The following is a 13,877-nucleotide window of genomic DNA, read 5'->3' as shown; positions in this document are numbered from 1 at the left end:
GCCTAGTCTGCATAATATCACTAAATAAACATGCTAATCATGAAGATATCAGAAGACACAAGTATTCAAGTTTTCACAAAGTACAAGATTTAACTGGAAGCATGAAAAGTTTAGGACAGTAGTTGTTACATATTTCTTGTTTATATTTCTTTCCCATGCTTAGCCTCAACAAGAAACACAGATTTGAAATCACCACAGCACTCCTAATTTCTGATTGGCAAACATAATGACTGCTCTTATACAGCAAGGCCAGTTCCAAATCATTAATATTTTTCTTCATGAAAGCCAGGGGAAGAATCAGTGAAAGTGAAAATGTAGTAAAACTGTTTAGGTAGAATAAAAATAAGTTTAAGTTACAGCATTTTAACATTTGACTGTGTCTCAAAAATTAAGCCATCCAATTATATTTCCACATCCTTTTTAAAGGCTAAATGCAAATAACCAAGCCATGTGAAGCAAACATGGAAGACTAAAGTTAGCCAAGTAGGATAAGGGAGGTGAACTTACATTAGGAAGGGCACTCTCACTTTTTAGTTAAATATAACAAACATGCAAGTTTTATCCTGGTTAAAATAAAGTACTTCAAGCCTAGGGACTCACAGAAAAGATTTAACTCCTTAGAAGCAGTTTAGCATGATCCCTTTTACTTCTTCTACCCGTTCTATAATTCTATGACTTCATTGAAGATTTAATTATTCAGGACTGTTTATATTACAGTGTGAGATGGAAGAGAGAGGATGGGGTTATCAACTCCTTTGGAGCCTATTCTCCTTCTGTTTTATCAGAAGGGACTTGCACACAAAAAGCATTTGCAATTCTGCTGTGCATAAATTATCTTACTGGTATCCTAGTATTCAATATACAGTAGAGGCTCCAAAAAAAGACTTGAAGACCTGAAAATACCTTGGCGTGTCTCTGCACTAATTCTCACCCCTCAAAACCTCACTGGATTTTAAATATCACCTGAATTGTGAATGTATATATACACCTATATGTAAACACAGAAAATAATCTCAGAATATTTAATCACAAATAAACGATGAAGAGAGCATTACAAAGTGTCCATGAGATCCGTATCACAAACAGGAACAGCTTTTTATAACAAATTATTTTTTTCAGCCAGTACCATCCCAAGAAAGGCAAAAAGGAAATGTTGTACCAAGATGTGCCACTGGAGGGGGTGCGGTACTATCCCATAGAAAACTAAAGTAATTCTGAAACTACTGAACAACACACTTACTGCAGCAAGCTGTAGGATGCACATCAGCTGTAGAGAAGAAATGTGTTTGCCTGACCACTCATCTCCATTCTGCACCTGTAGTTTCACCCACACTTTCTTCTTCAAGATTTCTCAGGTTGGAGAATTTCTTAGTGTTGAACAGTTGTGAAAATGTACCAATGAATGTAAACTGTCCTCACCTTCAGCAGTGTTACCTACTAATTGCTCAGTAGATTTACAAGGGAACTGATGAAGACAGGTTGTGGGTGTTCACTCATCAATATTTCTCTTTTAGCGGGCAGCTTATTTTTTTTCTTACTTTTCACATTCTATTATGAGAGAACTAAGCTTCCTAAAGGTAAGAATAGCAGTGGTGCAGTACAACATACGTCATACATAATTACAGAAGAGAAGTCTTTACCAACCAAATGTATTGATCAGTGGGAATGATCACAACCCTAAGTATATATTGAGATCATGGCGTGTACACATCTGAAACCTATTGTCAAGATTTAGTACAGCAAACACTGTGTCTCGTAGTTACTCTGAACTACAACCATGACTTCTCTAATAATGCCCCTTTCATTGTGAATCAGTTGTTTTTCAAACTACAAGAAAGAGTTTGAAAGAATTTTTGGCATTTGTGTAATTCAGGTTTGTCTAAAAGCCACACTGAGCCTCTGCCAAGCAACTATTGGCAACAGGCAGAGTTGCAGTTCTGTTGCTTTTGATAGACTTGACACTGTTGTCCTGCTCCTGACAAGGTGTTTGTGATCAGGACCCAGAAACTCATCTCGGTCTGCAGATTTCTCTGATACCAGAGCATGAAACTTCCCTCAGGAACTGGAAAAGGTGAGGTCAGTGGTGGGTGCAGGTAGGCAAGGTCCAGAGGTAGAAAAAGAGTACAATGAACACAATGCCATTATGAAATTTGCAACAAGAGAGCTGATGCTGCCAGGATAGTGAGAACTGAAAGCATTTGCTAGGAGTTTATAACAGGAACCTAACCAAACACCACGCAAAACTATAAACAAGTATTAATTAATACTGATAAACATAAATTGATTAATAAATACATTTTAAATTCTTATTCAGTGTCCAGAGTTATTTTAAACTTTTTTTTTGTGAGATAACGTATTGCCTTTACAATTTACCATAGACCTCGCTGACAGAATACCAGCACAAAATAAATTCACTTGCTGTACCAACTCAACTAATGCATTAATAATTTTCCACTCTAAACTAATCCTAGGAAATATATATTTGCTCTTACCTTATTGCCTTTCACGCTATCACAAAAGCAGGGGCTTTTTCCTTTGCATACACAGTTCTGTAAAAAAAAAAAAAAAAGACAAATTATATAATAAAATCATTTTCCTCATCATGTTTCTTGGTGAAGGACAAATGAGAAACAAATGAGGACAAACGTTTTTTTTTTTTGTTTGTTTGTTTTTAAGATAATAACTTTAAAAAATGTTCATGAAGAGTGGCACTCAACAGAAGAATATTGCTCAGTGCAGTGTTTTGAGACATGTAAGGTTGCTGCTTCCCTTTAAAAGTTGGGGTGAAGGCCAAAAAGCCGTGCTTGACAAACAATTAACATCAACACAAAGTCTAAAATTCAACAGTTTGGGATCACAGCACTGAACACTGATGATTCATTTTAAAATTTATAAACCAGTGGAAAAAAAAAAAAAGACATTCAGTAAGTAATTTGATAGAAAGTATAACTACATCAGCTAGCTCATGTGCTCAGTTTGAGCAAGGAGCTCAAGCAGAGCTGCAAAACACATCTGAGATGCCCTGGGGAGTATGAGAAATGTTAACCTCCCTATGCCCTGTTCCTGCCCAGCTATTATGCAGTCAGGACCTGAGCTAGCCTAGCCCATCTGGGATGACTCTGCAGAAGACTTCTCAATGCTCAGGTAGACATATCCTATCTCAGTGTAGTAAAGTAATCTTAATGTAAATTTTTTACATACTAAAACATTGTTGGGATTATTGAAGCTATGCATCTCGTACAGAGGTGGAGTACAATGTATTTATTGTTTTTCTTTGTATACTTAAACTCTTCCCTTTGCTTTTGAAGCTTTTGCTGAATGACTTTTTCAATTGTATCCCTTTAGAAAGAAGGTTATTTTTCAGGTTACCTTCTCATTAAAATATATATATTGATCACAATTACTTATACTGTGGTACAGTTCCAAACAATAGGAAAGTAACAAATATCCTATATCAGTTTTAAGAATATTTTTACAAGTTACATAAAATTCAGAAAAAATTAAATAATTGTATTTTTAATGGGATTAAAGCCTTTAAGATAGTATGATATAAAATTTCTATTTAAATCTTGAAGAAGACTTTAAGTATAAATACACAAGTATAAAGTTACAGACAGCTCAAAATGAACTGAAAACAGTCTATATGACAATCAACGTTCTTGTTTCCTATTCAGTATCAATGCCTTCCAACACCAATAATTATTTTCTTCAAAACAGTACATCTTAGGGACACATCTGATAAGCAGTATAAAACTGGAACCTGATCAGTGTTCAGCTTACGAAGGAAAGATGTAAACATACAGTATGCAATAAAGGCAGTTCTCAATCACAGGTCCCATACGTTACTCCTGTACAGAGCTGGTGAGTGACTCAAGCTACCACATTCTTAAGGCTTGCATATGCAACTTATAAATTAACTGCAAAATCTATGAGACCCAATTACTCAGCAAACTCAATTGCTAAAGCAAAGATTTAGCTTACAAATTTAGTAGACGCATCAGCCCAGGAAAGGTGCTGCTTACTCAGAAAAAGTGCCTGAAGTATTCCAAATTCTCCTGACTGATTCAGCTTAACCAGGAGCACATCCTTACTGACCACACTGAGCTTTCCTGAAAAACAGACGTCACTTTCTCTTATTGCAAGTATTGGCTACTTGCTATTATATCTCTACGGACCTCAGTGAAGTTGCACCTTATTTCTAATCATATAGGTAATACCAAAAGCAGGTTCATTACAGAACTTGTATGCAAAATAGAGTTTTCAGGACATGGAGAAAAATAAGCAAGGAAATTATTCTTCCATAATGGATACAATCTGTGGGAAAATAGTAGGTATGGATAGCGAAGAAACTTCTTCCTGTAACTTATAGTCACAGATCAATCTAAAGTTAAATGCAGGAAAATGTAAAAGTTTATGATGCTACATAACTAATCAGTGTTATTTAACTGTTTGAAGAAAAAGAGCCTTTCTTCTTCAGAAAGTGAGAATGCTTAGAATGTGCTTGATTTGCCATTAGCTAGCTTTCAGATCGATTTAGATCTCTTTGTGAACACAGATAACTTTAAACTAAACTGAAAAGACCAAACGATTTTACATTACACAGACAGACAGATGGATAACACTAAATGTTTTGGCATATGATTTTTACATAAGATTGGATTATGCCTTCTGTAAAGGGGCTGTGAACCAAAAAATCATTGCTCACTTACACCACTGATGTTGCCTGAATGTCTCCACAGCCTTATAAGATGACTGCTTCTTCTTTATCAAAGGATCATAACACAACAATAGTATATAGTCAAGTTATACAATTGAGGCAATTAATATTAGTTATTAAAACATTATTTCTCACAATAATGTCTTCGTAAGTAGATGCATTACTGCAGCCACATGCTGGCTGCACGTTTTTCAGTTCTGTGACGTGTAGTAATCGACTCAATTTACTTCAAACAAGTAGATAGGAAGATGGAACCAGATTTCCAATCCAAAAATCTAGGCCAAAGAACAAAGCAAAGTCCCTCTATGAACAACAAATCAAATGAATTAAGTGGTGAACCAAAATTTTAAAAAACAGTGAACAAACAAAACAATGACAACAACAAAACATGCAGAAAAACACTGTGTTGTTGAGGAAAGGATGATGAGCCAGTATTTCTCCTTACATGCCATTCCATAAAGAGATCTAGAATGACAGAGGAGGCAGAGTGTTTGTTTTTCTAGACTTGGAGAAGAGTTGAGTAGGTCAGCTATAATATATATATACACATTTTAAAAGAAAAAAAAAAAACAACACAACACAAATAAACCTGCACCAAAAATAGAGATGCAGCAAAGTGTGTTGTGGCAAGATCAGGTATCACATACTGTAAGTAGGCTTCAGATGAAGTCTCTATCAAAGCCACACAAGATGAGTAATAAAGGCATTCAGGTGAAAAGTGAGATGAAATTAAATGTGTTCTGTAGGAATATGGCAATTCTGTTGAAGAAAGGCTTAAATTTGCATTTGGGCCCAACTGGTCTTTAATTTCATGAGTGAACACCTCTGGTTCCTGAGGTAAGTCCTGGTTAATGCAAATGAAAGATGACTGTTCAACATGAGGAATTTTAACATGAATTAAGAGCAGTGCAAGTGACATCCTTAATTATACCAGACAGTAAAAATAGCCCAGGTGTCTTTTCTCAAATGAGTAGTGAAGATCTCACTTTCCTTCAGTGGTGGCTTTAGCAGCTGATCATGCTCATTATTAAAACTCTAGTCTGATTTTTCATTTAAATTTCATTTTTATCAGTATCTCACCTATCTTGTCACTGGGTTTTTATCTTCTAACTTCAAGGATCTCTAAAGAAGAACGCCACTGAAACCACTGAAACATGAAATCAGGTTTGTTGGACAAGATTATTATTGTTATTATTTTTGGTAATAATACTTTTTCTTCTCCTCTTCTTTATTTCCCTTTTATTTTTCATTTGCTTTCCCAACTTCTGCTCAGTAACAGTATCCTGAGCAGTCTATAATTTTGCAGGTCATCACAATAATCCTTTTTAAGTAGAAATAAATTATCTGCTAGGTCCAATTTTCTATATATTTTCTCTTAGATTTCTTCTTAGATTCTCTTAGATTTAATAGTAATTAAAAATTCTGTATCAGCGAGCCAACTCCTTAAAGAGCCCTGATTATGAATTTTCAAGACTGCTGACACACAGAGATTCCTCTTGAGCTGTCTCAGTGCAAAGCAATCACTTTACACATTCCAGCTGTGTCTATAAACCACAACTGAGCATACAGAATAATACTGCTTAAATAGTTGATGTTCACATAATGTTTAAAGCTACAAAAGGCCCATTTCTCTAATGATCTCTACCATGTGTTTTCTGTTATATCTAATAAGAATGGTTGTAAAATATTATGTTTGTATTAAGTGGGAAATTTTGCTTTAGCTATTATCTGCACAACAGACTTGTGCTGGGGGATGTGTGCTGCTCAGAGACACAGCACTTTTTGAAGAGCACTATGGCACTAGGTGAAGCTTCTGGCTTGGACACAATCAAGTTTTTAACAATTTGCCCTAACCTGCCCCAGCAGCCAATCTGACAACACAACTGTCTAGAAAAAAGTTCTTACTGGAAAAGCTATATAAGAAAAATCTTTTTTCTGAGTCTAAGATGTGCTTGTATTAAGATACTTAGCTAGACTAACACAGTTAGTAATTCTATCTAGGCACGGTTAGTAGATACGTGACCTTGGCAGCGTGTTCCTCATGCTGCACAAATGTAAATCATCATGTAGTCTACAAGATTCTGGAGAGTGAAGTCCCCTCGCTCCAAAACACTGCTATCAAAACAAAATACCACTCTCACAATTGCTATCTGTATACTAAAAGTTTTTCATGCATTCTAAGCATCAAACATGAATTCATTAAAATTATCAAAGACTACGAAGAACTTTGTGTTTTTTTAGTGATTGCTGCACCAGTACAACAAAACCAAATTATTAAGACTTCAATAAGTATAGACAACATAGAACAGAAATAGGAGATGATCAGATGAAGGAAAATATGTCAGTTCCCAAACCCTGAAATATTGTGTAGTCACTTGTGAACTGAAAGGCAGCCAGACATTCCTACCTTAGAAGACTCCTGTTAGCAGCAATGAATGCTATCAGAATTCACAGCATTTTTCCTACCAGATGAATGCCTTGCACCTGAAAAAATTGTTTTTCACTTTCCATTACAAAGAAATAAAGCTGCAACTTTAATTTCATTTTTATTTTAATAAACAACTCAGTAATAGTTTATGCAGGGAGAGCTGATCTCAAGGGACGCTGTGGAAGACAACTGTAACACCACAGACATCCCTGTTATTAAATAAGCTCCATTAAACACCTGTTTTGGGAACCTTGCACAGGGAGTGCAATACTCCTTTTCAGTATAATGGACCTTAGAATGCTGGGCATGTGCTGCTGTCAGTATGAGGTGCAAAAGGGAAGTCCTAAGCATTTATGATCAGAGGAAAATTAACTTAATATAATTTCACAAAAGCACTGTTTTGTGTATAATTAACAAATACACAATTTTTGATCAGTGAACATCCAACATGCACCTATCTATATTTGATAAGAACCTCTTTACTTTCTGTTCTTAATTTAAAGCTGTCTGGAATTCTTTGGGGAAGTATCTGTTCTTTTATGTAATACAAAGATATGTTCATAATTGCCTTTGCAAGCCAACTGAAAACTTATGTTTAAACATTGATATGGATAAACTGATGCTGATGTAAATTAACAATTAGACAACTTTCTACGATATTATGGGCATGTGTGTATGAAAGCTCTTTTCACTTCAGAATTTTTAAACAGTTTTGAAAACTGAATCAGTTTTAAAACAAACAAACAAAAAAATATGTTAAATAAGAACTTTCTTAATGACAGTTTTATACAGTTGGCCAAATACATTCGTTATAAGTATTCATATTTATCAAAAGAAACAAGCCAACAGAAGCTTTACATGGAACAGTGAAACGGATACAAAATTTTCCTTACACTTCTGGTATCTTTTGTCTGCGTTTAAGTGGGGTAAATTACGTGTTTGAAAATGAATCACTTAAAATACCTGCAAATTTTCTACTATACTTATCTATTCAGTGTAAAACAAGTAAAATGTTGTCATTTAGAAGACAAGCACTACTGAGTTTCTACCAGTCAAAATTTGTGAGCTCAGACCACTGAGGCCTGTGTTGTAGAAGCTGCCTCAATTATGCAGTCTCTCTGTAACATTTTGGGGGCAGTTGAAACTGCCTAATTAATCTATGGTGGTTGGGCTTTTTTCCAGTGTTACTTTTCTTCTATGAAGAGGATACAAAATTGTTCTCTCTTTAAATAGAAAAAAATCTCAGGTGTTTTTTTTTCTGCTAGAACTTAGGAATTTTTGATACTTCCAGTGACCAATATCTTACTTCACAATTTCCCTGGAGTGTGAAGAGGCCAACCAGAAACTGGAGCTAACTGTTCGTATTATACTCAAACTGGTAAAACCTTCCCAGGCAGTCCCATAAATACCATTGCTGTGCTTTGCTGTTTTGTGTTTTTTTTTCTTCTGATCTTGAACAGAACAAAGGGACAACACAAACAAATATTCTTCCTTTCCATGGCGAAAAAAAGATTAGGCAACTCAAGTCACAGAATTTTCTGCACAGCAAAATCTCAAGGGTGTTTAATAGTTTATTCATCCATGCTCTTCCTTTCTAAGAGAGAGTCATCTTGAATGAATAATCTAATAAATAAATCAGATAATTTAACCAGCTACTTTTTGCTATTCTACCTTAATATGATCAGTGTTATATCACACACTGTATTTCTTCCCAGCTGTTAAGTGTGGGAATGGTATTCACCATAAATGTTGTCTCCTTAGGCCTATATATTTGTATATTCATAGAATTCCTGGTGTGCATCTTCTGTTAAGTGGTGCAAATAGCTATGAAAGCAACAGTGGCTTGCTCACAGAAAGCTTTGCACATGCTTTGGTTTTTCCTTTTTAAAAGGCTTTGTGATTTCACAGATTTAAAACAAAAACAAAACAAGAAAGGTTGACTTTTCTTGCAGCTTCCTCCAAAACAAATTGTGGAAAAAGTGCAGCTTAAAGCCCCAATTAAAAAGCCTTCACTGAACCAAGCCAAATGGAACACATCTAAACCTGTGAGTCTTGCATTCTACCATAAAACTGCTAAGTTAAAATAGAAGACAAGTAAAGAAAATAAAGCTAATAATACTCAGTGTGGCAAAATAGAAACTTTTCTGTGCACGAGAGGCAGGGCCTGTAAACGGTTAAGAAGAAAAAAGCCTTTTTGTATTTCACCTTCCTCCTAGGCTCCTGTAATCCATGCCAACACACTGAGCCTTCTACTGTTACTTTGTTAGGCAGCAGGGTGAGAATGTGACAGTAAAACAGATGACCGGACATCCCATAAGAGCTGCCCTTAATAGCAAAGTATTTTGTTTCACAGACCTGTTATGATAAACCAGCTCTAGGTATTGCTGAACAGATCACCAGCAAAGACCTCAATATAAAATGCTGTTATTTCTGTAAGAAATTCAAATCAATGAAGAAAGAACCAGTGTTTACCTGCTAACTTTGGTCATTTTAATATTATTCACTCAGCGATATAACTGGAATTATACAGTTTTGTTTGAATGTGTATTTTTTGCAGATCTGTTAGAAAAAGCAACAGTACGTGTTAGCAGTTCATGTTTCACAAGTGTTTTACAAGGAAACCCTAGTGAGGTTCAGCATCTTTCAACTGTATGCTGCAGCATACAGCTCTAACTGTACACTTCACTTTTCTTGGCCACCGGAGCAAGCTCACACGTGGCGTAAGAGAGCAGAACTCCACCAGTTTTGATGCATGAAGGCAACTGTGCCAATTTATGCTAACCCTGATCGTGGCCCAGTGAGAAAAACAGTTCAGCAGCACTCTGACACTGGCCTGTTTCTCTACAGAGACAATGGCTGCATAACAACTAATTACAGATGCAATCAGGATCAGAATAGTCTAGTATAAATTAGGCCCAATTATCGAAGTAACACCCCCATTGACTTCAGACTTGGGATCATATGAACCAAGTCAAAAAGAGCACTTCACAAAGAACTTGTTTTTCTAACATGCTCAGTGAACTCTCTTTTGTATATTCAGGTGCATGTCTTCCCTTCTCAGCTGCTCTGTGCAACAGAGAGCCTGGATGCTTCCAAAGGAGGCAGAAAAGGAACGTTTGCACTGTGACACTGCTTTGTCCTTCTAGCATTTTGATCCCTGGCTACACAAAGCCAGTCAGCCTGCATCCCATTCTTAGCAGGCTTAGAGATGCTCATGTCTGAGCTAGAACATTGTACTGTTCGCTCCCAGAGCTATACATTAAGACCTACTTCTAACAGTAATATAGTTTGTATATAATTAGGAAACCAATCAAACAAACAGATAATAAGCACTGCAAAAAGAAGAAAAGCTTACAAGTATTTACCTGTGAATCCTATCCATGGAAAAAAGAAATTAATTGTGGAATATACACATTAATTGTGGAATACACACAGGTTGCAAACAAAAGGGAGAAAGAGGATGGACAAAAGATCTTGAGCTCTGTAGTCACTAAATTTGCTATCTCTCCTCCTTTGCAACAATGACAAAAATACAAAGAATAATGATTGCTGTAAGTACAAAATACACAGTACTTGACTTCATCCTGTGAGCTAATACAATAATTGTGTTACAATAAATATACAGGTGATGTGAGGTGATGAGCATCTTACAACCAAGTAATCCTGTTCAAGTAGAAACCTTCTTTTCTCCTGAACGACATGGTGTTATCACAAAAATGAATGATGCCACTAAGAAGCAGCACTGATTCAGAATTAATGACTTTAACCAACGTATTTTTCTTATTACTCTCATTTGCTACAGCAAATTTCAGGGAACACTGCTTAGATTCATGTTTCATTTCAAGATATCCATCACTCTAAAACATGAAAGAAAAGCATGAATGGTATCAACAGAGAGAATTGGATTATACACTTCTATCAAGATAGTACCAGCTTCAGCTGCTGTTAAAATGAAATAGTGGAAAATAAAATCTCTTCATTTTTTTCTGAGATGAATAAAATATGTCAGAGGAATTAGAAAGATCTTATTCCCTGACTAAAAAATGATTTTTTTCTCCTATTATTCTGAAGTATTTAATAAGAACAGTGGGAAAATCCAAAGGATTATAACATCAGTATTTGGAGTGAAGGAATACATTAAATAAGCTGAAAGCCTTTGACATGGGAAGATGCTACTTCTGCTGAGTTTTCAGAAGATGTGATTAGAGCATGCCAGTGGCCAGGAATGCAGATAATAATACTCCCTACTATGTGCCAGAAAATTCAAGCTGCTAACGACAGAGAAGTCATGATTGTGAAGACCAAAATTCACCATATAAACAGCAGCAGGCACAAATTAATAATTTTATTTATTTTATTTGGGAATAAATTACTTATTGAGTAATAAAAAAACATACACTAAAAATTTGCCTATATTAAAACATCTTACAACATACACATGCAGCAAAAATAATGATTACTTGTCAGATATCAATTTATTTTTGTATGAATGTGTAGCACAATTTTAAAACACTCTTTCTTTGTAATGGGCACTGCATTCCAGATGCAGTGATTTATTCAGTTACTATAATAACTCACTTTATGCCAGTTAACATTAGCCATAAACTACGAGGTCAAATGAAACTGCTTGTTTTAAAATACTGATTTCCTCCATCATCTAGAAAAAAAATTCTTAGAACAGAATTTTCCCTCCAAAAATATCAACTTTTTTGTACCAAAACACCCAACCCAGAAACTGACAGCTGAATTATAAACTGATCTCTGTTATCTGTTGTAAATATAGTTTTAACTGATCTTAGACAACTGAAATCCCCTGAATTGTCAGGGCATCACTGAATCAGTACTTTGTAGTCAAGCTTTGCCTAAACAGCAAAACTGGTAGAAAACTTGAAGTGCAGATACTTCTTACCATCCCATATCCAGCCCTTAAGACAGAAACGTAAAAAAGGATCTGCTTATGACAGTGTTCCAGAAAGCTGGGAGCTTCATGATTTACCCCTGGCAAAAAGGCAGAAAGACTGGCAAATACTCCAGAATAGTACTGTACAGGCTTGCTAGAAAGTGGTGAAGTGCTTTACTGAGAAATATGTGGTCTCTGCTCAGTACATCTCCTTTCTCCTTCCCTTGTAGGAAAAAAAAAAAAAAAAAAGCAACAAAACAACATAGATCTACGAATCAGAATAAAAGCTTAAGGAAAGTATGTGCTGTGGGAGGAGTTCCTGGTATGCAGCCTATGCTCTTATGAGCCATCCAGAAGCATATATGATGATATTCGTGTCCTAGGAGCAATTAAGGTCATGAGAGGTACTAGCAAAGCAGGAGAATGGAATCAAGAAGAACAAACTAGGTGAAAGACAGAGAGACACTGAGTTTATTGATCGTGCTTTCTATGCAGAACCAGAAAAAACTTAGCACAAAGTTAGTAATTTACTGAAATGGCAAACAGATTCAGTACCTCTGTTCTACATAAGAACCAAGAGGTATTTTAATTCCTTCATAAACAAAACAATTGGATCATTGTTAAATGACTAAACTTGTCTGAGAGTTAATTTCAGAGCGCCATGAAAGAACACATGATATCGAGGTGCTTGTTCTGTTTCTAGGCTCCTTACCCACACTAAGTGGATGGAATAGCTGCAATATCTTAAAAGAAATATCATTACTAATTACTTTGCTTTGCTTAATCTTTACAGCACGAGCAACAATAGCAGCAACTGAGTAGATGATCTGAAAGTTTTCTTATAAAGGTGACTGACAGTGTTTCCACACGCAGTGAGAACACGCAGGGAGGAATCAATACCATTGGTAATTGTTTGGCAAAACAGAACTTGAGGTTTTCTGAAACCAGCACATTTTTGGAGGACATGTACCAAAAATGCCACACCGCCCCGTTTGCCCTATAGCTAGTTGGCAACACCTATCGAACTGTTAAAGCCAAATAGAGGAGAAGGGCTCAGCAAGGACTGAAGGAGAACAAACGGACCGACAGTGATGCACGTGCATCAGAGCCGAGCGACAAACCGGGCTCCAAGGCGAGTTTGCAGCAAAGCAGTGGCAGGCGCTGCAGACGGAAGGCGCTGCCTCGCGGTTCCCTCGGGGCCGCCCCACCCACACAGCGCCCCGCGCCCGCGCGGAGCCCCGCAGCCGCCGCGAGCCCCGGGGAGCGCCGGAGGGAGCCCTCGGGCGACGGGGAGGGGCGAGAAGGGCCGCGCCCGGGTGCGGCTCCGGGAGAACCGCTGCTTCGCGCCCGTGCGCGAACCGCGACCGAGCGCCGTGCGAGGTAACGGTACCGGGGCGATGCTCAGGTACGCCGCACGCGCTTCGCGAGGCTGCGGTGCATCGTTTCACCGCGCAACACGTTCGCGCGTCTCCCTCGCGACCGCCACTGCCGCGATGCCGAGGGGCACCGCTCTGCCCCGCGGGAGCTCGCGCCGCTGCTGCGTCCCGCGCACTCACCTCAGCCGCGGCGCGGCCCGGCCACGGCAGGGCGAGCAGCAGCAGCAGCGCCAGGCGCTGTGGGCAGCCTCCGCCCGCCATCCCGCTGCTCGTGCGGTGTCCCGCGGAGCTCGGCTCCGCACCCGAACTCTGCCCCCGGCCCGCCCGCGGCTTTTGGCCCCGGGGCTGCCGCCTCGCACCCTCCTCGCCGCTCCCCGCTCCCCGGGATGGGCGCAGGGCTGGACGGGGCGGGACCGTTCGGGCCACCCCTCTCCTCCTCCCTCCCCCCCCCCCCCC

The 13,877-nt window shown here is 38.0% G+C and overlaps 1 protein-coding gene across 1 annotated transcript in view; it reads right to left on the bottom strand.

Annotated features, from left to right (window-relative positions):
* Positions 1-13,771, bottom strand: part of COL4A3 (collagen type IV alpha 3 chain) — a 60,606-nt gene extending 46,835 nt beyond the window's left edge. The window contains exons 1-2 of the mRNA XM_052686145.1: positions 13,602-13,771; positions 2,493-2,549 (exon numbers count right to left, since the gene is read on the bottom strand). Of these exons, the coding sequence (XP_052542105.1) occupies positions 2,493-2,549; positions 13,602-13,682 (138 nt within the window). The 5' untranslated portion in view covers positions 13,683-13,771. The remainder of the gene's footprint in view (positions 1-2,492; positions 2,550-13,601) is intronic.
* Positions 13,772-13,877: the final 106 nt, after the last annotated feature.

This window comes from Tympanuchus pallidicinctus, unplaced genomic scaffold, assembly GCF_026119805.1.
Source record: "Tympanuchus pallidicinctus isolate F22 unplaced genomic scaffold, pur_lepc_1.0 scaffold22, whole genome shotgun sequence".
Taxonomy (NCBI): Eukaryota; Metazoa; Chordata; class Aves; order Galliformes; family Phasianidae; genus Tympanuchus; species Tympanuchus pallidicinctus.
Note: the sequence above shows the minus strand (reverse complement) of the source record. Positions and strands in the feature narration are given on the sequence as shown.